This window comes from Myxine glutinosa, unplaced genomic scaffold (genome assembly GCF_964187855.1).
Source record: "Myxine glutinosa unplaced genomic scaffold, kmMyxGlut1.1 SCAFFOLD_593, whole genome shotgun sequence".
In the NCBI taxonomy this organism is placed as follows: Eukaryota; Metazoa; Chordata; class Myxini; order Myxiniformes; family Myxinidae; genus Myxine; species Myxine glutinosa.
Window position 1 is genome coordinate 68659 of NW_027616689.1, and position 27732 is coordinate 96390.

The 27732-nt window shown below is 47.1% G+C and overlaps 1 protein-coding gene across 5 annotated transcripts in view; it reads left to right on the forward strand.

The window, feature by feature from the left end:
• Positions 1-24897, forward strand: part of NEURL4 (neuralized E3 ubiquitin protein ligase 4) — a 59808-nt gene extending 34911 nt beyond the window's left edge. For all 5 annotated transcript variants that reach the window (XM_068118084.2, XM_068118085.2, XM_068118082.2 and 2 more), the window contains exons 8-29: positions 329-401; positions 650-923; positions 1099-1280; positions 1679-1764; positions 1868-2030; positions 2192-2399; positions 2541-2696; positions 3313-3482; positions 3587-3694; positions 8116-8222; positions 8862-9095; positions 13421-13519; positions 13673-13795; positions 15399-15536; positions 17033-17188; positions 17474-17677; positions 20010-20079; positions 20717-20815; positions 21284-21392; positions 22875-22984; positions 23316-23514; positions 24586-24897. In XM_068118084.2, the coding sequence (XP_067974185.2) occupies positions 329-401; positions 650-923; positions 1099-1280; positions 1679-1764; positions 1868-2030; positions 2192-2399; positions 2541-2696; positions 3313-3482; positions 3587-3694; positions 8116-8222; positions 8862-9095; positions 13421-13519; positions 13673-13795; positions 15399-15536; positions 17033-17188; positions 17474-17677; positions 20010-20079; positions 20717-20815; positions 21284-21392; positions 22875-22984; positions 23316-23514; positions 24586-24751 (3234 nt within the window). In that variant the 3' untranslated portion in view covers positions 24752-24897. The remainder of the gene's footprint in view (positions 1-328; positions 402-649; positions 924-1098; positions 1281-1678; positions 1765-1867; positions 2031-2191; positions 2400-2540; positions 2697-3312; positions 3483-3586; positions 3695-8115; positions 8223-8861; positions 9096-13420; positions 13520-13672; positions 13796-15398; positions 15537-17032; positions 17189-17473; positions 17678-20009; positions 20080-20716; positions 20816-21283; positions 21393-22874; positions 22985-23315; positions 23515-24585) is intronic.
• The last annotated feature ends 2835 nt before the right edge of the window (positions 24898-27732 follow it).

Sequence of the window (27732 nt, forward strand, 5' to 3'; positions counted from 1 at the left end):
TACATCACCCTTCTTTTTGAGTGATTATTAAACTGGGTTTCTCGATAACGAGTCTTTATCGGCCATTATGTTTATGCATGAGAATAGCGACTTGCAACCAAAAGAACTTGAACTTTTGTGTCAAAACTGCTTCTATTTGGCAAACAAGATTGGTTTGGCACTAAAAAGGTTTCTTGTCAAATATGTGTTATTTTGCTGTTTTCAAGCATAATAAGCATAAGCATAATTTAACATTTTGTTTGTTTAAATCTTGATTTTGATAGCATTGTACTTCAGAAGTTGCACTCTCGTCTCACCGATATGCCGGCGTTTGTTGTTCTTTTTCAAGCCTGGTGACGTGGTTGGACTGACGGTTCGAGAAAATGGAAACCTTCACTTCTTCATTAACAAAGTGGATCAAGGTTTGTACTTTTATGGTCAATTCCGGGTGCTTTATCACATGTGATTTATCAACCAGCTTGGTCATGCTATCGCAATGTGGAGTAGCACGTGACCAGCTTGGGGGAGTATATCATCATCGTTTTGATTCGTAAATGTTTCTTACGTTTCCCCTTTTGATATTCTTCTTCCCCCTTCGTTCCTCTTCATCGTAAATTTACCAAAACTGGGCATTTGAAATTGGCGAGTCGTGCCGTTCTCGTTGTCCTAGGTGTGGCAGCTCATGACATGCCTCCTGTGGTTTATGGTGTCATCGACCTCTATGGCAGAACGGCCAAAGTTGCCCTAGTTTGTGACGCCCGGACCGCAGAGGCCTCCGATCACTGCCCCGTCCACCTGGAAGAGGATTTTGACGCGGTCCCTGGAGATCATCCCGTAGCCGTCCTTCCGACTACAGCATCCAGCCAAGAGCCCCTTCGGTTCCACGATAACTGCGGACAGAGTTCAGTCATTATGAATGAGGGCCAGACAGCTCTGAGACTCAAGTATGCTTCAAATTTTGTGACGTCTTCTTCTGCTGTTCACATTCCCAATCCATCCCACTTTGACCTGTTTTGTTTCCCTTTTTTTCATTTCGTCTCCTCTCCTTGTGTTTTTTTTTTCTTTTTTTTTCTTTTTCTAAATCGCCATTGTGGACCATAACCAGCTTGTTTGCTCCAGTGCACTTGAAGATTTCAACCATGGTGTTGCTCTGACATCCCGGCAACTGGGTCTTGGAGAGAGGTTTGAGGTCAGACTGGATGACATGGTGTCAAAATGGGCAGGATCGATTGAAATTGGAGTCACAACCCATGACCCCACGCTTCTACAGTTACCTTCCACAATGACCAACCTGCAATCAGGTATGGGGAACGCAGGACGGTGATCTTTCCAACCCCCACCCCTCTCCCCAATAAGGTCCTCATTATGTTTTCCTCCGAGTGATTTGTAATCCAAGTCAAAATGTCACACCTGTTATCATATCAACCAACATTTGAGGCGACGTGTGAGTGACGCCCTTTTCAAGACTTAATAAAAGGTTGTAAACGACTAACCCTGCACATTTCCTTTCTGTCCCACTACTTTTGGTAATATGCACACCACAATTTGACCAGGGTACATCGTCGAGTTAACTCGGTGAATCTCAAGGCTGAATTTGAAAGACCGATTGGTATTTGTGATGCTTCATTGCTGTGGCCTGCACTCATCCTTCTGATGCCGCTTCTGCGCGTGTGTTTATGCCAATCGTGTGTTCGTGCAGGTACGTGGATGGTAACAGGGAATGGAATGATGCGAGATGGCTTTGCGATAAACAACGACTTTGGCCATAATTTGGACAGGCTGCAGGTCAGTACCACCTGTTGATTATCTCCGATCGAAGCTTGAAAGATGAGCGGATGGAGATTGAAGTTTTTTTGTTTTGTTTTTTTTCCCTCCTTTTACACCCCAGACTGGAGATAGGGTGGGCGTGACGCTCTTCGACGATGGCTCTCTGCACCTGATTGTGAATGGTGAAGACCTGGGCGCGGCAACACTGAATGTCCCACCGAACGTCTGGGGAGTTGTCGACTTGTATGGACAGGCTGTCCAAGTTACGTTGATCACACCCGGTGGTGAGACGTCCTTGTAGGAGGTCAAACAATTAATTAATACACATCTTTACTTCTTGCACAGCCATTTGGCATGATCAGAATTGTTATGATAACTTTGAGATAACTGTTCTTGCACTCTTATCTTTTATTTATTTATTTATTTTTTTGGTTGTGATTTCCAGATCTTCTCCCACCACCACTCGACAGTTGTAAAGAACACAAGACTAATGATCCACCCTCACCACTGCCCCGGTCTGTCTCGCCAACCATCCAACCACTGTGCTTCCATCGACTACATGGCAGTAATGCGGTTATCTCACGAGGAGGACAAACGGCATTCCGTCGGCACGCACTTGCAGAATTCAACAATGCCATCGTTGTCACCAGCCGGTAATACGATGTAGAGATGGAGGGGGTCGGGAGTGTGGAGATATCACATAGAGTTAACGATTGAGAGTAAAGTGCCGTGTGATTGTCGGCTCATAAGGACCAGGACGGCTCGGGTGTCGATGAGGCTTACCTTGTGCCCAGCACCCTGTGGCCTGGTGAAATCTGTGAGATTGTCGTGGAACGGGTAGTCGGACGATGGTCCGGTTCCTTGGAAATAGGTGTGACGACGATTCCTCCAAGCACGCTCCTCTTTCCTCCTACCATGACGGATCTTTTGCATGGCACCTGGATGCTGAGGTGAGTATTTTGATGCCTGACGTTAAGTGCTTCGATGGGACGCATTCTTTCCCTTAATCTTCAATTTGTGTTTGTTGTTCTATTCACACGATTCTGTTTCCAGTGATCTAAAGCTCATAGTGGACCTTCTACATGCATCACAGGCCAAAGACGTACAGAGACGTCATATTGTACTTTAAGATGAATGCCAATGACATTTGTAGAGCATGGACGAACACTTGTGGTTAAGGGATTTGAACCTGGGTTCCTCCATTAGCCCAGTGGTTGAGATGGGACGACTGTACGGGCCAGCCCAATTACGCTGTTTTAATTCCCGTTCATCACCTGTCCGAAGGTAGCATGCACAAGACCTTCTTAAAGGCATTGTAGAATACCCAACACTGTTTCCCACCTGTTTGCTCACACAATTCCAGGTTTTTCCACCAGTGTCTCAGGTTTAAATGTCATGGATGAGTCTTGAAGGCCAAGCGCATTCACACCCCCACAATGATGGAGTGAATCCCACACTTGTTCCGGCAAGGTTATATCCTTCCATGGCAAGAGAAAACCAGTTCTTTCACTTTGTCCTTCATTGCCGTGCAAATTGCAGGAAAGTTTTCTCTTTATCCTTGCGTAGCGGCACGGCGGTAATGCGGGATGGCGTGACAACCACCAACTCTTACCCGGCCAATCTGGACAACCTGGAGATCGGTTCCAGAGTCGCGCTCTCGGTTTCTACTAATGGAGAGCTTCACTACTATTTCAACGGAGAGGACCAAGGAGTGGCTTGCACGGGAGTGCCTCAAAGTACTTTCACATTTACCAAATACATCACCGTTGTGCATTTGCTTTAGCGTACGTCGATGCACGGCCATTGTGCATGACACGCGATCCGGTTCTGTTCCCTCCAGATGTCTATGCAGCCGTGGACCTGTATGGCCAATGCGTGCAGGTCTCGCTCACCTCTGTAAGTGTTTCCTCTGGAGATGGATTGTCGACATCATTACCTGGCAACACGGGTAATTCTCTCTTCTTTATTTTCAGGAGTTCTTCAAACTCATTCTAAAAGCTGCATTTTGTACCTTTTGCTCCAACTTTCTTCTTTTCTTGGTTGTTGATTTTGTGCCATGTTTTAGGTATATTGTTACGATTGTGTGGTCTTCAACAACCGTTGTGCCGCCCGGAATATGTGCGACGAAAAGGTTTCTGCATCTGCTGGGGTTAATTTTGGGAGAATATGCGTCTGAATGCAATGACTTCTTTGGAATCGCTGACGGAAAAGCCGAGCGGCTCGTTTTTGTCCCGCGTTTAGGCGCGTAGAGCGCGCACCCAATCTTACCTGTCTCACGGGTTGGTAAACAGATTTCCAAGCCGATGGATCCCGTTTCCGATGGCCACGCAAGTTTTCATCAAACACGGGAATTTATTGACGGAGAAAATGGGGAAAAGGGAAAAGAAGCACAGTCGCCCAGTTCGTGATTATGAAATAAATGAATTGTATGTAATGCGCCTCAAAACTACGACGGCCTTAGCCTTAGCAAGTATACCTCATCCCTTTCATTCAGGGAGAAACACGGGATTCAGAAGGAGAATGAAGAGACAAAGAAAGCTTTGCTGCACGGCGCTGCTCGCGCAAATGGTCTGGTTGCATTGTGCAAGTGCTCTCTCCTTGAACGGGTCGGCCGTTGGGGTCGACCTGGGCAGGTGCTCAACGGTTTGTTGCGGTTCTGTCTTCACCGCACCTTGGGTGTCTCCCTCAGGGTCATCTAGTGCTAGTCAGCAGCAGAAGTTCATTGGACAGTGCCACCAAACGGATGCCAATACAAGGGTGTGGCCTTGCGCTGACCGCGATCATGCTGTGGATCTCGCTCATTGGTTATTACAGGGAGAAAATTCCATAAAAGGAAAGATGGACGACGAGGAAGATTCTAGAATGTAGGAAAGGGAGAAAGGTGGGGTTTAGATACAGACAGTTGAACGTGCGGATTCGATCTTTATAATCATGAAATGACACCGCATTTAACACGCCCCATGAGATAACTATTCAAATCTATCCTTCATTTTACCCCCAAGACTAGATCCGTAATAAAACGAGGTGGTGTTCATAGAATACTTAACCCGTGCAGTCAACCTGGCACGAGCCAACTATTCTGATTTTAAAGGTTTTTTTTTTTTTTTTTGGATCCAATATGGCTGCCAGACCACGTGACCGATGACATCATAAATTTACATTCTCCAATGCAATTGTTGCATAGATCACTCAAGAAATTTCAAACTGATCAGACTAAGCGTTGTCCCTGTCGTAATATGACGTCATAAGCAATGCACCAATGACGTCATCGTTAATGACACTTATTCTCCATGCAGAGTTCTTTACAATGAACCACGTTTTTTCATGGAGTGGTTTCGAAGATATAGAGGTGCAACTTTTTTTGGTTTTTCCAAGATTGCACATGTACCAAGTGACCTATGTCGTTATAATTATCACGAAAAATTATACAGGAGGAGGCGCTCCGATGGTGAAAATTTTGTGTCAATCGGACCAACAGTTGCAGAGAGAAAAACTCATACTGATCGGATCAAGCATTGTACTTATCGAATCATGACGTCATAATGAAGGTACCAATGACATCATCATTGACATGTCAAGTACTTCCCATGGGGAATAAGATAACGCACCATGTTTCAATTTTTTAAAAGGAGCGGTTTCGGATATACCGGTAGGTGCAAAGTTTTTCAGTTTTTCCAAGATGGTGCCTGTACCACGTGACCTATGATGTCATAATGATCATTAAAAAATTCTGCAGGAGGCGGCGCTTCCATGGGGAAAATTTTGTGTCCACCGGACTAACAGTTGCAGAGAATAATTTTTTTCATACTGATCGGATCAAGCGTTGTACTTTATGACATCATAATGAAGGCACCGATGACATCGTCATGAACATATCTTATTTCCCATGGGGAGTACTTGACAATGAGCCTTGTTTAATTTTTTTCAATTGAGTGGTTTCAGAGATATCGAGGTGTAACATTTTTCGAAGGTGGTGTCCAGAGCACATAACCTATGACGTCATAATTATGATTTAAAAAAAATTGTACAGGCAGAGGCGCTCGTATGGTGAAAATTTTGTGTCAATCGGATCAACGGTTGCCGAGAATTTTTTTTATTTTAAATGCAGCCACGTACGTACGTACGCCACACGTACTCGCGCAACCGATCGCTTAACTTTGCCTTTTACTTCGCGAGCGTCGGGTAAAAATGTACCTACATACAGGTCGTATGATAGCCTTGAGGTATTTTAATATTTCCCTCATTCTACCCCCTGGACCAGACCTCTGAGCTGGTTACCCTGGGTTTCTAATGTTGGCATAGCTACAAACTCTCATCCCGGTGTTTCCCGTGCAGGACGAGCCCTCGATGTGTGTGCCATCCCTCGGACGGATGTTAAGCTGGACGTCCCTTCTGCCAGCATTGGTGGGCGTTAAAGATCCCATTGAAGGAGCTGGGGCTCCCACGTCGATCGGAAGAATGGACGCGACAAAAAGCTGGAATTCATCCGAGTTGCTTTAATCAAACCAAACACTCAGGCACTCTGAAAAGCCCGTTTATCGGGCAGCAATATATATACATATTATCCCGGAGCGTTTGCCCAGGAAAGGCGAGAGGGGGCGTGGCCCAGCGTCCTGGCTGCGGCCTGGCAAGTTGAGGGCGAGCCTGCCCGGGCATGCCCGGGCATGCCCGGGCGTCCCGACCGAGGCCTGGCAAGTTGAGCGCGGGCCTGCCCGGGCGTCCTGGATGAGCCCGGCATGGTGATCGCTCCGCGTCCTTGATAGGTGCAAGGCGATTGTGAAAACCCAGCGGTAGCCGCTACACACGTCCCCCCAGAATCGACTTGCACCGGCAGGGTCAATTTGAGGGGGGTCCTGATGACCCGGCCGAAGCGACCCCTGGCGGGTCGTGGGAGGGGGTCCGGTGTGGTGGTGGGCGGTTCGGTGTAGCGGCCGCCAATTGCGTCGGCAGTTCGGTCGTCGACCGTGCCGGGTGCTCGGGCGCCATGGGTGTTGCGTCGGACGGCGGTGGGTCCCATGTCGCCGCTGCGATGCGCTGTCCTGCGGCGGAGATCTTGTCGGCTTCTCTGGCAAGGGCCCGGGGATCTGTGATCGTCGTGCTTGCCAGGGCGAGGCGTACCGGGTTAGGCAGCTGACGGAGGAACAGCTCCCGGAACAGGAATGCCGGAGAGTGCTCGCCGAGCAGTGAAAGCATGTAGTCCATTCGCTCGGAAGGGCGCGTGTCGCCGAGCTCGGGCAGGTCGAGCAGGCGCCGTGCGCGTTCCGCCGATGGGAGGGCGAAAGCGTCGAGGAGAAGCTTCTTAATCGCGCCGTATTTGTCAGCGGCTGGCGGGCTCTCGAGGGGAGGCTCAGGGCGCGGGCCGCGGTGGCCGAACCGAGCGCTGCTACCACATGGTGGAAGCGGGTGTCGTCGGCCGTGATGCCTCGCAGGGCGAACAGGGAATCTGCCTGTGCGAACCAAACCGCCGCGTGAGCCTCCCAGAAGGTAGGCAGTTTAAGGGCGACTGCCGTGTCCATGTCGGTAGGTCACCAATGAAGGAGCTGGGGCTCCCACGTCGATCGGAAGAATGGACGCGACAAAAAGCTGGAATTCATCCGAGTTGCTTTAATCAAACCAAACACTCAGGCACTCTGAAAAGCCCGTTTATCGGGCAGCAATATATATACATATTATCCCGGAGCGTTTGCCCAGGAAAGGCGAGAGGGGGCGTGGCCCAGCGTCCTGGCTGCTGCCTGGCAAGTTGAGGGCGAGCCTGCCCGGGCGTCCTGGACGAGCCCGGCATGGTGATCGCTCCGCGTCCTTGATAGGTGCAAGGCGATTGTGAAAACCCAGCGGTAGCCGCTACACCATCATGAAGAGAAGGCGAGTTATCGCCGGCACCATCAACAAATTGCAAATTCCTGTCCGTACCGTAATTAGCAAGTGATCTGGTTTTCTTGGACCCTTCTCGACACCAGGTTATGAAACCATTCACTCTCTTAGACTGTGGTTCCTGTTTAGGCATCAGTTCCTGCATTGTAAGATTGATCATGTTGTCGGCATGTTTCGTGTGAACGACCTTCTGGTACAAAGGGTGACTGATGTTCGTGCAGATACATGCATCTACATACGTACATTTTTTTTTTTTTTAATTCTTCACAAGGTTTGGGCTCATTGAAGATTCGAGTCTTTCGTCTGTGCGTGTCTGTCTTTGTTTCAAGTTTCACTTTGCCAGATTGGTTGCGATCGTTTATCATTCGAGTCTCCCTTCCTTCCTTCCGAATTGAAGTTCCCTTTGAAAGTAACGTTGATGATCGGTCGAGAGAGATTGTTTGTTTTCACATCCCTTTTCTCATATTTCGACCTCCTCGTCCGGTGGTGCTCGTGCAGGACATTTCCTTTTGCACCGTTTTCACGGACACGGCGATGGTCAAGTGCGCTGCCCTCTGGGTGCTTTGATCGGCTCACACGGCCTCGAGGACGGGGAAGTGTTTGAGGTGAGTCGGCCCGTCATGCGAGGACGCAAATCGAATTTGAGTCGTTGAAAAGACTCCTGCTTCTGATACGAAAAGTATTGTTGACGTGCTTGGGTTGACAGTTCAATGGATGCATTGAAATGGCCAAAATCTCGTGCAATTTACCTGTACGTCCTCCCGGGACTTCTTGCAGCAGCACCATTACATTTCCCATCAACATACTGTACACCTTTTATACGATACTTTTACACCCGTTTTTATTTCCACATTTGCACTTTTAAAAGCTTTAAATATCTGCAGCTCTTTCATGATTATAAATGTAATGTTTTGGATTTAAGAGGAAGAAGCTCAATCGTTCGAATTGACACCGTGATGCGTCATTCGCTCTGAAGGTTGAGAAAGTTTTTAAATCCTTATATTTCTGCAGAAATCATTTTATTTTAGCCGATGTAGAATGCTGGCTTGTTTAAACGTAATTTGTACAAGGTCGAGGCTCATGAAAGAGCGAGACGCTTACCGAGCCACATTATAGCCGAAGCTCGTTGTGCATGCCGTATCCATCAGCTCGCTTTTTATCGAGTTGCTCTGCGTCACTACGTCCCACACGACTTTGTCGTACGAACTCTATCTTTGTTTTGAGTGCTTGTTAAATGCTTGCAGATGCGAGTAGATGAAGTGCACCGTGGTTGGGCGGGGTCACTGGCCGTGGGTGTGACCTCCGTTTTGCCGTCTGACCCCGGTTTGGCAACGCTTGATCTGCGCGCCCTTTGCAAAGGCCAAGGAAAGGTCAGCGGTTTCACTTGGCTCGTGGCAGGAGGCTGTGAGGTCATAGAGGTGAAAGCCGTGTCCAGAACCCGACGAAGGAGCTACGGACGTGACCTTTATCGGCTTCAGGTATTCCATGTACATAAACCTATTGTGCTTTCGGAACCACTGAATACATTTCCACTCGTTATCGGTTTATGCCGAGCGTGGACCACTTTGGATCGAGCATTGAAAATCATCTCATTCTCTACGAACGAATGAACCACCTTTAGAGGCCATTTTTCGGGCACCGTGGTCCCCTTTTTTGAAGCGATGTTTTATGGCCGGGTGCCCTTCCTGCCGCCAACCCTGTTCGTCGCCTCTTGCGACACACAGGGAATTACCAGCAAGCTGGTACTCAATTTGCCGACCTCAGAAGGATGACAGGCTGGGTCAATCCCCCTGGCGTTAATTCAGCGATCGACCGGGATTCGAACCCGGGGATCCTAGGATCCCAAGCCGGCACCCTAATCGCTAAGCCAACACCAGGCTGTCTAGGAACGAAGGTGTCCACAAATTCCCATAGAATGTTTCAAATCATACTGAAGTGAATCTTGTGTGGAACTTGTCAGACATGTCCTGCGATGCAACTCCACGCAACAAGCGCTGTCGACATGCAAATCCCACCTCGGAGCATTTTTTTTTGTTTGCCGTGTGTTTTGTCCCTCGAGCTCTGTGATTGGAGTTCACTTCCAGGCAGGTGTTACGGTCGAGGCAGTCTTCAATGAAACTGTTGATTTCTGCACCGGCCTCCTGTAATCAATCTTTCTTTGCAATTTGCCATGTACGAGCAAAGCGGACGCCGTGTCTTGACATATTGGGATCCTCGTCACAACGCGTCCGTCTCATACGGACACCAAATTGTCATCGCACTCCACTCTTCCCTCAGCCACTTTCACCACCCGCTTCAAGGCCGGCAGAATGAATGTGATGGTCGTGACATAATCGGTTCCACGCGTCCTCCCTCGTATTGTTGCATGAAACGTATGCTGTGAGCCTTTTCCGGAATTGATTACATCGCTGTAAGGGTTAATTGAGGTTTTTATCTCGTTTTATTCTTCTCCTTTTTTTTACACAAATACCTTGCTAGCGCTACCCCGTAGAATGCCGATTCGTTATCGAGCAGCTAGTCGAGGCAATGGATGGTCAAGATGAGCCGTCGATTAGGGACTAATGGAAGTCCGACATCATGAAGGCAATCGGAAATATCAATCGCGTCTTGGGAGGAAGTCACCAGCACTTGTATGAATATTCTTTAATAGCCTCAATTATTCCCATGTTCTTGTGGGGTTGACTGGAGAAAGCTTGGCCCAAGTCTTCCACGAACTGGCGACCCTGGCCTAACATTCGACAAAGGCAGGAATTAGTAATTTGTTCAGGGTGCCGTCGATAGCTCACCTACTCTTCGTAAAGGACACCGTGGGATCTTTAATGTCCACCAACTAATACTGGCAGATGGGCATCCATACTGACCACGAACAGCACACACATTGATGAAACACCGGAATGACAGCTAGGTCGGGATTCAAACCGAGGCTGGTCAGCTTGGAGGAGAGTGTGTATCGGTCTAGGCCATCCTGCCAGCCCCCGTGTTAATATTATCATTGTGTCATTACCAATGGAAAGCCTGGTGTTGGCTTAGCGGTTAGGGTGCCGGCTTGGGATCCTAGGTTCGAATCCTGGTCAATTGCTGAATTAACGCCAGGGGGGGGGGGGGGGGGGGGGGGAGTTGACCCAGCCTGTCATCCTTCTGAGGTCGGCAAATTGAGTACCAGTTCACTGGTAATTCCCTGTGTGTCGCAAAAGGCGACCAACAGGGTTGGCGGCAGGAAGGGCATCTGGCCATAAAACATTGCTTCAAAAAGGGGACCACGGTGCCCGAAAAAGGCCAACCCCTGCTCTGCGGGGGAAAATGGCCTCTAAAGGTGGTTCTTTCATTATCATTGGACGGAATTTACCGATTAATTTGTGGTTGTCATAATTTTGACGAAAATTCTAACTTTGACATAGAGGCCGGAGTCGGGATTGGAGGAAGATGTATCAACAATCTGAGGTATGCTGATGATACCACTCTCTTGGCAGAAAGTGAAGAGGACTTGATGAGCCTGCTGCAGACGGTGAAAAAGCTCGTCTTTATTTAAACCTAAAAACACTCAAATATTTGTCAACTGAATGCCTGGTGTTGGCTTAGCGGTTAGGGTGCCGGCTTGGGATTCTAGGATCCTGGGTTTGAATCCCGGTCGATCGCTGAATTAATGCCAGGGGGGTTGACTCAACCTGTCATCCTTCTGAGGTCGGCAAATTGAGTACCAGTTAACTGGTAATTCCCTGTGTGTCGCAAGAGGCGACTAACAGGGTTGGCGGCAGGAAGGGCATCCGGCCATAAAACGTTGCTTCAAAAAGGGGACTACGGTGCCCAAAAAAGGCCAACCCTGCTCTGTGGGGAAAATGGCTTCTAAAGGTGGTTCATTGTCAACTGAGAAGATCGAAATGGTCAAAAGGGGTGTGTTCCATTACCAATCGGCTTGTGGAGCGCTCACCAAGTGGCTTAAGCACTCAAGCAAGCACTTAACGAAACGGTTGATGAGGAACGGCTGGCTTGGCAAGCTGATTGGTAATGGAACTTACCTCCAATGGATGTGGTAAAGGTTGCAACCAAGCTGTCTCTGCCAGAGTTTTGGAAAGCGGTGCAGGGTAGATATCTGATATCGGCCTCCTGTAATCCATCTGATGCTTGGAGATATCTGATACATGAATGTCGCCAGAAATCGGCCACGACCTGACGGAACTGGATAACTGGTTGTAATGGTACCGACAAGTGTGGACCAGCGACTGTTAGCCGATACACCGTCCATGCGTTAGTACGTCAAAAAATGCTAACGAACCTTAGGAATATGATTGTGCATCAGGTTATAAGAATCTTTACATGATAACTAACCTATTATACACCTCGACACGGAGTTTGTGCAAGGTGCAAATCCCCCTTGGGTAGGGGGGAAGTTAAATCACGACAACCTCCATCGTGTGACCCGGTCGATCGCTGTCCATGTCCATGTCCCACTGTGTCCCACTGTGTACCATGTCCCACTGTGTTGTTAAATCACGACAACCTCCATCGTGTGACCTTTAGTCCCCCTGTCAATTTTGGTTGCGATTGGATAAGTAACGACCGAATGTATCGTGGTCAGACAGACAGACAGAGATCAAATTGCATATTTTCGTATGGTATTGTTTACCATCTGTATTACCGATACCACAATGAAGCTCTCGCACACCATTCGTGGGTAAGAAATACTGCTGTCGTGAACACATCTCCATATCTACTATATAAGAGAGGTGTGTGTGTGTGTGTGTGTGTGTGTGTGTGTGTGTGTGTGTGTGTGTGTGTGTGTGTGTGTGTGTGTGTGTGTGTGTGTGTCTGTGTCGCCATTTTTCTCAGAGTTGGCTGAACGGATCTTCGTCAAATTTCAGAGGTTCATCAGTGAGTGCCTGGGAGTGTTTTAGGCAAAAAAAAAAAATAATAATGGGAAAATATCGTTTTTTTGGAGTAAAAAAAAAAAAAATCGCTCGATTAGTGCCTAAGCTTTTTAAAATTAATGACAGTTAATATATACAAGTACACATTCGCATAAATAAATACAAAACAATCACCAGACATTTGAATACAAATAAATCAAACAATTCCGCAAGTGTACGAATTTGGTACTACAGCTTCTTCTTCTTCCTGAATGGCTTCGTCCCGCATCACACTTAACTCAGAAATATGATGAACGCCACATTCACAAACCAGCATATAAATGAACCCCCTTCCTCTCCTGCCTCCCCTTCCCCCTCCTCCTTCTCCCCCCTCTCCCCCCTTCCCTCCACTTAACCTTCCCCCCTCACTCCCCCTTCCCCCCCCACCCCCCTTCCCCTCTCCCCTTCCGCCCTCCCTCCCCCCTTCCGCCCTCCCCCATCCCCTCCCCTTCCCCCCCCTCTCCCCCACCCGGCAACGCCGGATACTTCTGCTAGTAAATTATAAACAATGGTATAATGACTCCTTTTAGCGCAGTTTCGAGCATCTTCTCCAGGAACGCATCCTGAGCGCTAAGCACGGTATTACTGTACTGTATATGTATTTCATTTGAATGTGGGATGTGCCTGTGGGACGCTGGGAAAGTCGTCCCGGATCCCCCTTACCCCGATCAGCTGTTGGTGGGTTGTCATCTTGAACCATTGCATCCCTTAGTGATGGTCACCCGACAAGGCTGTTAGTTTGGGAGGTCCAGTATTTTTAGCTGCGTGAGATGGAGGAGACGAGTCTCCGGTTGATACATTTAGCATCTAGCTAGGCCATCGAGTGGGACTGCGGATGTGGTCAAATTGAAGGTGTTGCACGTTTTGGTGACTGCTTTGTCCTTTCGCATGTGGTTTAGGTGGGCAGTCGTGTGGGCCTCAAACGCCGTAAAGGAGGGACGCTGCATCTGCTGCTCGATGGAGACGACCAGGGTCCGGCCCTGGGTGCGATTCCCTCGGTATGGACGTGGGAATAACGCAGCGCGTCAGCGGTGCATGGTGCATTCATGCTATCGCCGCCATATCTCAAACGGTGCACCACCGTTTTCATTTTTTGTGGAATTGCAGGGTTTTTTTTGTTAAATAATAATAACCACCCTTTCCTGTGCCAGGGTGTCCGTCCATTGGTGCTGCTTTCGAGTAGAGTCACAGCAGTGACTGCAATGAGCCGGAGTTACCACCTGAATAATTCACGTTCATCGCAGCCATCTACTCTGGACCTCGATACCCTGTCGGTCGGTTACCATGCCCCACTGTGTTGTAAACTACCATGTCCCATTGTGTTGTAAACTCAAGACCCAGATCCCGATAACCTATCGGTCGGTTACCATGTCCCACTGTGTCGTAAACTACCATGTCCCACTGTGTCGTAAACTACCATGTCCTGTGCACCTGGGTTACCATGTCCCTCTGTGTTGTAAACTACCATGTCCTGTGCACCTGGGTTACCATGTCCCACTGTGTTGTAAACTACCATGTCCTGTGCACCTGGGTTACCATGTCCCTCTGTGTTGTAAACTACCATGTCCTGTGCACCTGGGTTACCATGTCCCTCTGTGTTGTAAACTACCATGTCCTGTGCACCTGGGTTACCATGTCCCACTGTGTTGTAAACTACCATGTCCCACTGTGTTGTAAACTACCATGTCCTGTGCACCTGGGTTACCATGTCCCACTGTGTTGTAAACTCTGGACCCGGATCCAGATAACCTATCTGTCGGTTACCATGTCCCAATGTGTCATAAACTCTGGACCCAGATCCAGATAACCTATCCATCGGTTACCATGTCCCACTGTGTCGTAAACTCTGGACCCGGATCCAGATAACCTATCGGTCGGTTACCATGTCCCACTGTGTCGTAAACTCTGGACCCGATCCAGATAACCTATCCGTCGGTTACCATGTCCCACTGTGTCGTAAACTCTGGTCCCGGATCCCGATAACGTATCCGTCGGTTACCATGTCCCACTGTCGTAAACTAGTGCGATTATTCAGTCACGTGATGGTTGTTTTATTGTTAAAAAAATATCCCCTAATGCGTGAATATGAATGAATGATCGTTTTAAGGCCATTTTCCCCGCTAGAGCGGGGGTTAGCCTTGCGGGCCCCATGACAATCATGGTTCCCTGTTTGAGGCAATGTTTTTATGGCCGGATGCCCTTCCTGACGCCAACCCTTGGTCGCCTCGTACGATGCGCAGGGATACGGTGTACCTATTCTAAATCGGGGTACACACCGTGATCATTCATCCCAGCAAGCTTTTTTTTCTTCTTTTTTTTCTTTCTTTTTTTGTATACAGAATCGAGGCTCGTGAAAGAGCTAACATTTATCACACAAACAAATCAAACAGACAAACAAACAAAGTATATAAAAAGGGGAGCGGTAGACAAGATGGTGAGAGAAGGGGAAGCACATAAACACAACATTTGAGAGCAGGGACATCGGGATTCGGGAATCTGGTACTCAATTTGCCGACCTCGGAAGGATGACAGGCTGAGTCAACCCCCCTGGCGTTAATTCAGCGATCGATCGGGATTCGAACCCAGGATCCTAGGATCCCAAGCCGGCACCCTAACCGCTAAGCCAACACCAGCAACCACCACCAAGCCAACACCAGCAACCTAACTCAGCAACCAATCCCCTAATGCATGTTCCTTTGAAATGGTTTTGCATTCCCCTTTGATGGATCAGTTTTTTTTTTTAACATGTTAATCATGTGACGAGATGCTTACGGAGTGTAATGCGTCCCCCCAAAATGGAGTAATTGAAAACGAAGAACGAATCTTCCTCGCTTATCCCTGCACTTGTGACCCGTTCATCGTTTCGTTTATCCGCAGGGCACCCCCGTGTTGAGTTTCTGCGATGCAGGAAGATCTGTGCGGTTATCGCACGAAGGCCGCACCTCCCAGCGGATATCCGGCTACAGCAGTTACCTCGTCACCAAGGAACCTTTACTACGAGATCACATCTTCCAGGTCAGCTGGGAAGGTTTGATGTCGTAAAATGTTTAAAGGTTATTTCCTTTTCTTGATCCGGTAATCCAGGTTTTCTTAAAATGATCCTTTAATTAATTTAATTTGGGGACAAATGACCAATCGGGCAAAACCTTTCACCTCCTGCAGTCTGATGTCAGGCAACTTGGGGTTTATTTTTTATGCCTCCACCCCTGAAGGTGGCCGGAGGCATTATGTTTTTGGGTTGTCCGTCCGTCCGTACGGGCTAAACCTGGTTTTTCTCAGCAACCATATGTCCGACGAAGACGAAACTTTCAGGGTAGGAGTGATACCCATGCAGAATGTTTTTATCAATTGTGACGTCATAGGTCACGTGGTATGGCAGCCATCTTGGAATAAACGCAAATAATAAAAAATTTATTTCTCGGAAACCGCCGAACGGAAAAATTTGAAACTTGGCACATTGTCAAGTACTCCCAATGGGGAACAAAAGCATGATATTGATGACATGATAGGTGACGTGGTATACCAGCCAACAATGTTATAATCGAATTCCTTATTCTAAAAATCTGAAATTGCATGCACATGATCTATGACTCATTTGTATTGAAATATTACATTTATGATTTAATAGGTTACATGGTTTGGCAGCCATATTGGATTTAACCTCAAACCCTATAAAAACATTTTCTCCCAAACCACCAAGTCGATTGACTCGAAACTTTACGTGTGTCAATGACTAGGCATGGCGATTCAAACATGATCACAAAAACATCATTGGTCACATGGTGTGGCAGCCATATTGGATTGAAGGATAATATTTTATAATTATATCTCTGAAACCACTTACCCTATCGATGCAAAATTTTACAAATATCATCCAACATCATTGTTGCATATAGTTTGAAAATAATGACATCATAGGTCATGTGGTTTGGCAGCCATCTTGGATAGAAAAACGAACCTTATCCGATCAACACGAAAATTCACAAACGTGATCCTCTACCCACACATATGCAGAGTGTACATTTTTCATGTCATATGTCATGTGGTGTGGCAGCCATATTAGCTTGAAAGCCGATATTGCAAAAAATCCCTTCTCTCAACGCTTCACCGATCAATGTGAAACCTGTCCTGACTGGTGAAAATGTGATACTTCAAAACGGCTGAAGGGACTTAATTCAAACTTGTTTATTTTTAAGACGGTGAACGAGGGCATCTACCCATTGTGGGACTATGCGGTGGCATATTGGCGACACAGTCGCATTGCTCTATAAAAATGTCTGCTCCCGTCACCAATATCTGCTCAAAGAACTGTTATGAGGTCAGCTACATGTACGGGAATCTGAATTTCCTCGGTGTGCTCATGCACATGGTGGGATTACATTTCTAAGCACGATGGTTGTCCGGGTGCCCGTCAGGCCTACGCATGCAATCGTGATAAACTGCCAAGCCATATTGTGTCTTTCCTTCATTGCCCCAATCATTGATCAGCATCCTCGCTCCTCCTCCCCCAGGTGCAAATTGACCGGATCGCTGAAGGTTGGGACGAGTCTCTGGGTATCGGTGTTGTGGTTGGTGAATGTGGTTTCCAAGGGGAGCCGGGTGTTGTTGGCCCAGGCTGTGAACTTTGGATTTTCCAAGGTCGTGCGTTGTACCACAATGGGTTTAAGGTCAGTGCTTCAACAGGTAAGGTCAAAGGTGGAATTATACCGGCACGGTCACAGATGTGTGAACTCACACCCCTATTAAGACTCGCCTTATTGCCATGTGTGTACAATGGCTGATTCGTCCCATTTCGTTTGCGATGTTCGGCGTGCCAATGTTCGGCTAAATCCAGCTGGCTTACTTATGGTCTTCAGGAACGGTGTATTAACAAATAACGAACCTTAATTCACCTCGTCTGCTCTGCATATATGACACTAGCCGGGCACGAAACCTTTTCTATTTTTGCACAGGTATTTGATGGTGTTGGTGCAGACCTTTCGGCACTGGCTCAAGGCTCAAGCGTGGGGGTTTCCGTGGATGAAGAAGGGGTGCTGCACCTATCTGTTAACGGCAGGGGTGTGCATGGTCCCGAGTTTGAGAGGCTCGGCTCCGTAGAACAGATTGGCAGTTGCATGATCCGCGGAGCCGTCGTCATGTATGGACGCTGTGAGCAGGTGACGCATCCACGACTTTAAGTCGATTAGATATTTAAGAATCAATTGGGCCTCTGCGCTGCCCACTCAATGCCTTATACTTTGCTTTCGATGGTGGGGCTGTCTGCCCTCTTCTTCAGTTGTCTGCCCCTCTCAAATCCCACAAAGTTGAACCTCTTATTTTGCCAACCCAACTCCTCGTTATCCCTAAGTATAAGTTATCAACTCGACTCCATTGTTTTGTTCCCCTGGAAAGGGGATGGCTTTCATTCCTCGTGGGTTGTTACCTCCGCCGACAGAGATTGTTTTCAACCGTATTTATCTGTCTTTCTGCTCGTTTGTCTGTGAGCAGAATATCTCAAAATATTATTGACCGATTCAGACGAAACTCGGTGGACAGTTTGGGTATGTGACGAGGATGAATTGATTCGATTATGGTGAAGATCCGAATCCTGGATCCACATATGAGAATTTTTGAAGTGATTCTTCACCATTGAGAAGTTAGGCCCAAAAACGATATTTCAAAAGTTGTGGACGAGTTATGACAAAACCTGGTGGATGAGTTGGTGAGGCGACGATAACAAGCCGATTAGATTTTGGTTCAGGTCCGGATCCAGATCCGACCTATCAGTGGAATACAAAATATAAACTGTTCAGCCTGGCAGAGGTATGCTCTCTACCGCGTTCTGTTATAGTTAGGTTATTTACCTGAAATAACCTCGTAGAGTGGGTCCCGGTTTCCGGCCGTATGTGCGTTAACATTTTACTGAAACACAAAGTCATCATAAAGTACCTGACCGATTTATGGACCAAATCTGGTACGATGCATCAGGACAGAAAGGTCTCATGGGGGTTCTCACGTGGCTGTGTTCCCAATCCGCATCTGCCCCCTTTAAGAGGCTGAAAAGGGGGGTTTGTCTCAAATTCAGGTAATTTATTTTAAAATCTTCTCAGACACAGTGGGGAAATAGGCGTCAGTCCTCCACGGGTCTATGTTGTTGTTGTTGCCCTCTGTTGCACGTCACTCATGATGCTGGGATCCGGGGGTTTGTATCCCATATTCCGGGTATAGGTGGGGTGGTATGTTGATGCCTCTTAATGTTTATCTTCCCTGTACTATTTGTACAAGCTCCTCCATAAGGCTTTGACTACTGGACAAAGGAAGGATATCATTTGGACAGGACTTCTGTTTGATGACCTCAGCAAAGTGCTCTCTCATCATCCATTAACTCTTCATTTGGGGCCTATTGGATAACTCAGTTGGTACCGTCCTCGCTTTTCAGCTGTATAGTCTGGGCTTGATTCCTACTTTGGGCGGGAGGAGTGGGAATAGGATGGAGGAGACTGTCATCCTGTGGCAATGACGGCATGAAGCATTGCGTTTCGGAACATTGTCCGTCATGTGAAAGCAAAGCCGGCTGTCTCCCCTGCGGTTGGTTTGTAAAATTGTAATACTATCGATGACACAATGCTTCTCAAAATGTAGGCCATCTTCGGCTACTGCAGTGATCAAATTTCCCATTTGAGGTTAACTGTAGTTAACATTGCCTGCGGAAGGTGGACATTCTGGGATTTGAATGTGGTGGGCCAAGCGGCATCCTCCTGTGTCATCCTCTGTTGGATCGGTGTTTTCCCATTGAGGTTCTCGAGGGTTGATGCAATTCAGTGTTATTGGGATCCTCAAGACGGAATGTGAGAGCAGCGTGAGGAAACCTAATGCAGATTGAAAGGCCTTGTGGAGTAAGTAATGCAGACTAGTCGTAAGCATGAATGTTGTAAAACGTTTGTGTACATTTGATTCAAGACGAATTACCTCCACCACCAAAGGTGGATGGAGGTTATGTTTTCACCCGTCTGTCTGTCCATTTGTCTCCGTCTGTCCGTTTGTTGCCAAAATATCTCAAAAGGTTGTTGACGGATTGGGACGAAATTTGGCAGAGATTGGCGTATGTGACAAGGACGAAATTATTAGATTTTGGTGAAGATCCGGATTCGGATCCGGCTACTAGAATTTTTTAAGTGATTATTCACCATTGGGAGATAGGGCCAAAAACTATACATAGCAGGATATGTCAAAAAGTTATGGATGGATTTGGACGAAATTTGTTGGACAGGTTGTGTGTGTGACAAGAAAGAATCGATTCAATTTTGGTGAAGATCCGGATCCGGATCCAGCTAGTACAATTTTTTAAAGGGATTCTTCACCATTGAGTGATATGGCCAACCAGGCAGAGGTATGCTCTCTACTGAGTGCTGTTCTAGTTGCTATTGTCATTTGCTGAACCTTGTCGGAATATCTATTGTTGACGTCACTCTTAACGCCTTACTCTTTCACCTTCTGCTTCCCCTTTAGGTGACTATTATTGAGAATGTTGACATGCCGGCTTGGGCAGAAGGACGGGAAAAGGCTGACATTGAAGACGGTAAGGCTTGGCATGTCGGAGCTTAAAATTTGCTTTAAGCAGCTTTCTCTGATTCACAGCTCACTTGGGCTGTACTACTACTACTGCTACTGCTACTTATTTAACAACCATTTTCCGATATTCGGGGTTGGTCGGCTGGCGGCCCCTCTTCACTTAGTCCATACAAAAGCATCCTCCTCCATTAACCCCGCCAACTGCATGTCTCGACTGATCGCATCCTTCCAGGTCTTCTTTATCAGTCTACCTATTGGTCTTTTCCCCTCGACTACAACCCTTGTGACTTTCTTGAGAGACTCCTCTTTTCTCTTTCTCGCCACCTGCACAAACCGACTCGGCCTTCTCTTTCTCAATTCTTTAGTGCTGTTAGCTTTGAGTCTCCCTCTTATCTCTTCACTACGGTTACCCCACACATCCTTCCGTACATCAAAAGTGTTCAAATAGAGGCTAAATATATTCTACGTTTTACTTGGTTTGGGATTTTTTTTGTGTTAAAATGCCTCTTAACTTACTCCACCTATTCCATGCCACACTTTTCCTGGTACTCACAGTTAACTCCGCTCCACCACAGCGGCCTATGAATCTCTAATTGTCCACCTATGATAGATATCTGATGTTTCTCACTGAATGTGACTGGCAGGAGTGAAGGAAGGGGTCCTGTCCCGTCCCATATCCAGCCTTGTGCAGTGCGACTTCCAAGCGGCCTGCACTCGTTTCAAAGACCTGCTGACCCTCCCAGGTGATGAATTTGCTTCTTCTTATTTTGTATGTAGCACAATGCTGCATCATGGCTGAGGGCATGGCCATGCCGCTGATGCAAGGCCCTCTGCTGGTTGGGGCAGGAATTTGTATTTTTTTCAGGGTGCCCACGATAACTCGCTTACTCTTTGCGAAGGACACCATTGGATCTTTAACGTCCACCAATCAATTCCGACATAGGGGATGCCCGTTTAACATCCATCCGAGGGACGACACACACATTGATGAATCACCCTGCCTGTGAAACACTGGGATGACAGTTTATAGCTGCGTTGGGGTTCAAACCCAGGCTAGACAGTTTAAAGGTGAGTGTGCGTACCACTAGGCCATCCTCTCAGCCCATGGATCTGCTTATCTAGTAACATGAAAGTGTATAGATTGGTGGATTTTGATCTCTGTATTCTGAGATGTTCACATGTATCTATTTTTCACCTTTCATTCTCTTTAGATGCTTTCTTTGCTGATGGAGGGAACTGTGCCTGTTATTGTGACGTGTGTGCATCAAGTTCTTCTCAAGGAAGTCCACCGCCCCACGGGTGGTGCACTTACATGCTCAGGTAAAGGGATCGCCGTGTGTTTGGCACGGACCACCACAGAGACGTGCTGGGCTATAACCTCTCTTTGTGTGAAAACAAATTACTCCGCACCCTCCCCCTATCCACAGCCCCCCACACACCTTTTATGCCTCCGCCGACAGTCGCCGGAGGCATTATGTTTTTGGGTTGACCGTCCTTCCATACAGGCTAAACCCCTTTTTTCTCAGCAACCATATGTCTGATTGAGCCGAAACTTTCAGGGTATGAGTGACACCCATGCAGAATGTTTTTATGATAATTGTGACGTCATCGGTCACGTGGTATGGCAGCCATCTTGGATTAAAAGCAAATAATGAAAAAATTATTTCTCGGAAACCGCTGAGTGAGAAATTTTAAACTTGGCAGATTGTCAAGTAATCACAATGGGGAACAAAAGCATGATAATGATGACATCATAGGTGAAGTGGTATACCAGGCAAAAATTAATCGAATGCCTTATCCTAAAAATCAAATTGCATGCACATGATCTATGACCCATTTGTATTGAAATATTAAATTTATGACATCATAGGTCACATGGTTTGGCAGCCATATTGGATTGCAGGAAAATATGAAATAATGATATCTCTGAAACCGCTCACCCTATCAATGCAAAATTTTACAAATAGCATCGAACAGCACTGTTGCATATAGTTTGAAAATGATGATGTCATAGGTAACGTGGTTTGGCAGCTATCTTGGATAGAAAAACTAACCTTATCCGATCAACACAAAACTTCACAAATGTGATCCCCTACCCATACATATGCAGTGATGGCAGCTACCCATTGTGGTACAATGCGGAGGCATATTGGCGACACAGTTGCATTGTTCTAGTTATGAATGTCTTTACACTTAATTGTATACACCAGACATCTAAAATTATAGCAAAAATAATTTTCCCATTTGAGATGATTTTTGCTGTGTAATTTTCTTTGGCACACTTGTAAAAGTTGAAAAACCTTATTGACCCCCATTACACCTTGTGGGGGTGACTTGTCTGGGGTATTGAAGTTTGTGAGGATGTGATCAGAATGTTGTCTTTTTACCACTTACCACAACCAGATTTCCTTTATCCTTTTCTTTTGTTCTAGCCCTGGTGTTGGCCCAGCGGTTAGGGTGCCGGCTTGGGATCCTAGGATCCTGGGTTCGAATCCCGGTCGATCGCTGAATTAACGCCAGGGGGGTTGACTCGGCCTGTCATCTTTCCGAGGTTGGCAAATTGAGTACCAGCTTGCTGGGATGAATGATCATGGTGTGTACCCCGGTTTAGAATAGGTACACCATATCCCTGCGCGTCGTAAGAGGCGACCAAGGGTTGGCGTCAGGAAGGGCATCCGGCCATAAAAACACTGCCTCAAACAGGGAGCCATGATTGTCATGGGGCCCGCAAGGCTAACCCCCGCTCTTGCGGGGAAAATGGCCTTAAAACGATCATTCATTCTTTTATTTTGTTCTATGCAGGCATCAATGCGGAGAAGACATCGCGGTGTTACGGCAGTGGTTGGTGGCTTACCACGGCACGTCCGTCAGGATGTTGAGGAGAATTCTAGACAGAGGAGAGATCATTGCAGGTGTGTGCTAGCGTGCGTCCGCATCCGTCCGTTCAAACCTGGACTGCCACAATTGCTGTTTGGGTTTTATATTTTGTACTTTTGCCTTCTTGTGCTTGCTCTATTTTCCAAATGAGCTTGTTAATGGCTACTGTTCAGACAAGCAAATTGAGTTGTAAAATTGGTCACAGTAAAGAAGCAAATGGAATTTGACTAGACAGGTCACAAAAACCAGGACTACCAATGAATGACAGGAGGACCAGTCCGGCAAAACGGGCCTATCTGTGTTGATGCACTTCCATGGTGTCCTCCATATGCTGCACCCGATGAAACTCCCGTTCGTATTTTGCAGCCTGCCGATCGCCGCTCTGGGATAGGGATTCCATGAAATTGGCAAACGAGGCCTGTCTGGAGAACGGTGATCCGGACGCGTGGGAGAGGCTAAGCGACGGGCCGATGGAGAGCCCAGCGGTCGGAGTGCACTTTGACTCGTTATGCGTTTCCCCTTCGCTCCAGACTGTGACACGAGAAACCTTTTGCTCAAGAATGAGGTACGGTGTCATTTTCCCCAATGATTTGCCAAAACCCACTGAAGTGATTTGACCGTGAATTTATTTTATTTATTATTGCACGGCGTTCTTCAATCCTCGCTGAACTTTATTACCCTGTGTTTACTCGTACGTTTCCTCTTGATTCCCTCTGCAGTGTTTACATTTGCCTCATCGCGTAGCTGTCTGCCTGCTATTTGTTAAAAGGCTCTGTCTGTGCTTATCGTCTCGTAGTGGCTAACTCTCAAAATTTATTTGGTGGATCTTTAGCTGTTTGGCTACAAATGAGGATACTTTTCTGTGGTGGTCTAGGCTCATGGGGGAGATGAAACACAAAGGGCAGCAGGTTCACCAACTACCAAAGGGTATGAGGAAACGGCGGGAGGGGGGCGGTGGAGTGGGGTTGGACATGCACTTGGAGGTAAAGAGGAATAATACAAAAACGAGCAATAGTGGCCCGGAGAGGAACGGAATGAGCGTGTGTGGAAGAGATTGTGGTTGTGCATCTGAAAGACTGAAATGAGGATGACGGAACAATGGACATGGCGATACGATTCCACAATGGGGAAAACGAGGAGAGGAACTGTCTCAGTAGGAGATCGCAAGCTGTTAGTTGAATGTTTTGTGGAATTATCTTAACGTTTGGAAGGAAGACCTGGACTGAGCAACAACAGGAAGTATGTTGCACGGGAAGAAGAAAATGAGTTGATGAGCAGTGATGGGTCAGGAGGAGCTGTTGAAGAGCAGATTGCTAATTTCCAAGAAACTAAAGGGGACACTGCCTGAGAGTCATACATCTGTGAACATCTGTCATTGTGCCATTGTCGATGTGCAAAGACCATTGGATCTCGATAATTGTGGCAGTTGTCCGTTTTTTTAGTGCCTGGAGTCGATGAGCAGTAATTATGACTCCCGTCTGTCATCGTCTTTTGTACCGTTTGCACTCGTCTAGCTCAAGGAGACATTTTATATATTTGGAGTATTTATTTATCCTGCACATTGAACGTGTTTTGATTTATTCTTGCTGGATCAAGCACACGTTGATAAATAATTCCTATGTGCTGCATGTTGCAGGTTTAGAGATCGTCAATCTCGTCGGGTCTATCACGGACGGGTGGCTCTCGTGGTTCTGGTGAGACCTGGCTCGTTCTGCGCTTTGGAAACGACGTCGGAGCCAAAATGGCTAATGAAGGAACGTGGAGGAACCGTACTTTCGGCACTGCTTATCAGAGTGGAATGATGCAGACAAATTAAGGATGTGTTGAAATATGGCGTGGAGGTCCCGATTAAATGATTGATTGAAGAGTAAACCTTTGTGAGGGAGGTTTGTTTATGTTGTCCATAAGGTTGCTATTTGTTCTTTCATTAAATGTTTGCACAACTTTTGCTTCAGCCTTTTCTGCTTATTTAATGTTACCAACCCTCATCTGGCACATCCTCGTTTTGCATATGGTTTGCACCGAGAATCTGCCGGTTTGTTCCTCGAAATGACCGGGAAGCACCTGTTGGTCGACCTTCGTTATCCGAGTGTCGGTTTCCTTTGGCAAGAATGACCACTCTGTCTCTCTTCAGCTGCAGTTTACTCTTGGTAAGAATATTTATTTTATTTTTTTGTATACTGAATCGAGGCTCGTGAAAGAGCTGACATTTATTTCACAAACAAATCAACCAGACAAACAAAATATACAAAAAGAGGGAGCGGAAGACAAGATGGGGAGAGAAGGGGAAGCACACAACCACAACATTTGAGAGCAGGGAGAAGTGTGGGAGGGAGAGGGCTTGGGGGCAGGAGGCGTGGGAAGGGGAGGCGGGGGGGGGGGGGGGGGGGAGAGGTATAAAACACAAGGGGACCGAAATTAGCAGGGGTAGAAAAGATCAAGGTTTTGGATGGGGGAGGATAAGAGATGGTGGTGAACAGCTGTTTTAAAGACCTGGAGGGTGGAGTGGGATTGAAGAGAGTGAGGGAGTTTGTTCCAGAGGCGGGAGAAAAGAGGAATGAAGGAGTGAAGGTGAGCAGAAAGTCTTGATTTTGGCAGTTTAACCATAAGAGGGTTGCAGGCAGATCTTGTGCGACCTGTAGGAATATTTGGGGGACAGAGCCCAGAGACGGCTGGGGGGGGCAAGGCCAGAGAGGAGTCGGTAGAAGACGGAAAGACCACCAACCTGCCTGTGGTGAGTGAGTGAAAGTACACGTCCCAGGATCTCAGAAAATACTTTGTGCTCATAAGCACAGGTCTCGAGGGAACGAACCTCCAAATCAATTTTCTCCTCAATTCTCAAGAGATCATCCACACGCTCTTGGAAGTTAACCAGTGTCTGCAAGCCGCTGCACATATGGGTCCAATTTGTACGACTCCCAAACCAAGTTGATGCCCTCAGCAACGAGACCTTGGACTTCACGACGAAGGCCTGCCACAAGCAGTGCAATTGACTGTCGATCCTCAACACATTCACATGTACGTTGATAAGTTCGCACACTTTCAATAAGCGAAATTGCATAGGGTACATTTTGTACACAAATGTTCAATTACTTTTTCTATCGAGCAATAGGATATAAATGAAAGCTGCGGATGCTGCTGCGGATGAAAGCCTTGGCTGTGGATCGGAGCTCAGACCTGCGAAGGAAGGACTGCACGATGGAGGATGCCCAGTCAGCGACTGCCTTAGGAGGCCGACTTTGAAAATGTGGCTTGACCAAGAGAGATCATGGCTGAGAGTGAGACCCAAGCGTTTTAGTGACTCCTAACACACTCAAGACCCCTAAAACTACTTAGTGCTCATTTACTGTCATGTCATGAGTGTATCATGCATGTAACATTACCATGTGTGTATGATGTATGCATCATTGCAGTGCATCATGCATGTGCCATGGGCGTATCATGTACAGCATCACATGTTTGCATCATGCATGTATCGTGTGTAGCATTCATGAACCATGTGTGTAGCATGTGATCATGCATCTATTGTGTGTACTATGTATGTAGCATGTGTTTCATGTATATCATGCATTTATCATGTGTGGTATGTATGCGTCATATCTGTGCCATGTACACATGGGTGTATCATGTATGTATCATGTGTGTAGCGTGTATGTTCCATGTGTGTAGTGTGTGATGTTCCATGCGTGGTGTTCGTAGCATGTGATCATGCATCTATTGTGTGTACTATGTATGTAGCATGTGTATCATGCATTTATCATGTGTGGGTATGCATGTGTCATGGCATGGATGTATCGTGCATGTCATGTGTGTAGCGTGTATGTTCCATGTGTGTATCATGTATGTATTGTATGCTGCATGTCATGTGTGCACCATGTATGTATCACATGTATCATTGATCATGTATGATCCATTTATCATGCTATATACTAGCAAAAGTACCCAGTGGCTTCTTGACGGAAATGGTGAGGTGTCACTCTGTAACAATGAGTCGCTTCTTGACGGGAATATGGAGAGGGGAGGAGTAGAGAAGGGAGTGGGAGGAGAGAGAAAGGGTTAGAGAGGAGAGAAGGGAAGGAGGATGGAGCGAGGAAGTGGGGGGGGTGGAGAGAGAGTGAGTGAATGACGTCTCACCACACGTCGCTACGCTATAAACTCCGGAAGGGAGGGGAGAGAGGAGGAGAGTTGGAGTGAGAGGCGTGTGGAGGGTGTGTGCGACACTTTATTAGGAGGGAAGGGCGAAGTTGTACCCAGCATACTCTGGGACCTTTCCATACGATGTAGCCATGGCCCGAAAAATCCTCGTCGCCAATTGTAATGTCTTTGTTATAAAGATGCGGACACACAGAGAGGATCAAGCACCATCTTTATTCCAGGCAAGGGCCGCACAGGCCTCACTCGGCCCCGCCCACAGCGGCCACACTTAGCCCCACCCACGGCACGACAGATTTCACTCCAGATTTGGACATTTATATAGTCTATACTCTATAGTATCCAATTCTCATATCCGAATCCAGATTTTGATATGCTTCAATTATGTAATGATAGTCGATCGTGTTTCTAAGGCAAGGCATGTTTGAATAGGCCGAATCAAAATGGTGGCTGAAGAACCCAGCAAGTGGCAGTGGGCTGACCAAGTGGCCGCCATATTGATAAGGCTTTTTTTCTTCTTCTTATGAGCACCTCGTTAATCATCTTCAAAAAGGGTGTTATAACACACTCAAACACCCAGTTTTCATCATTGCAATCTGTTGGAATTCCTGGTGTATGCATGCAAAGTTTG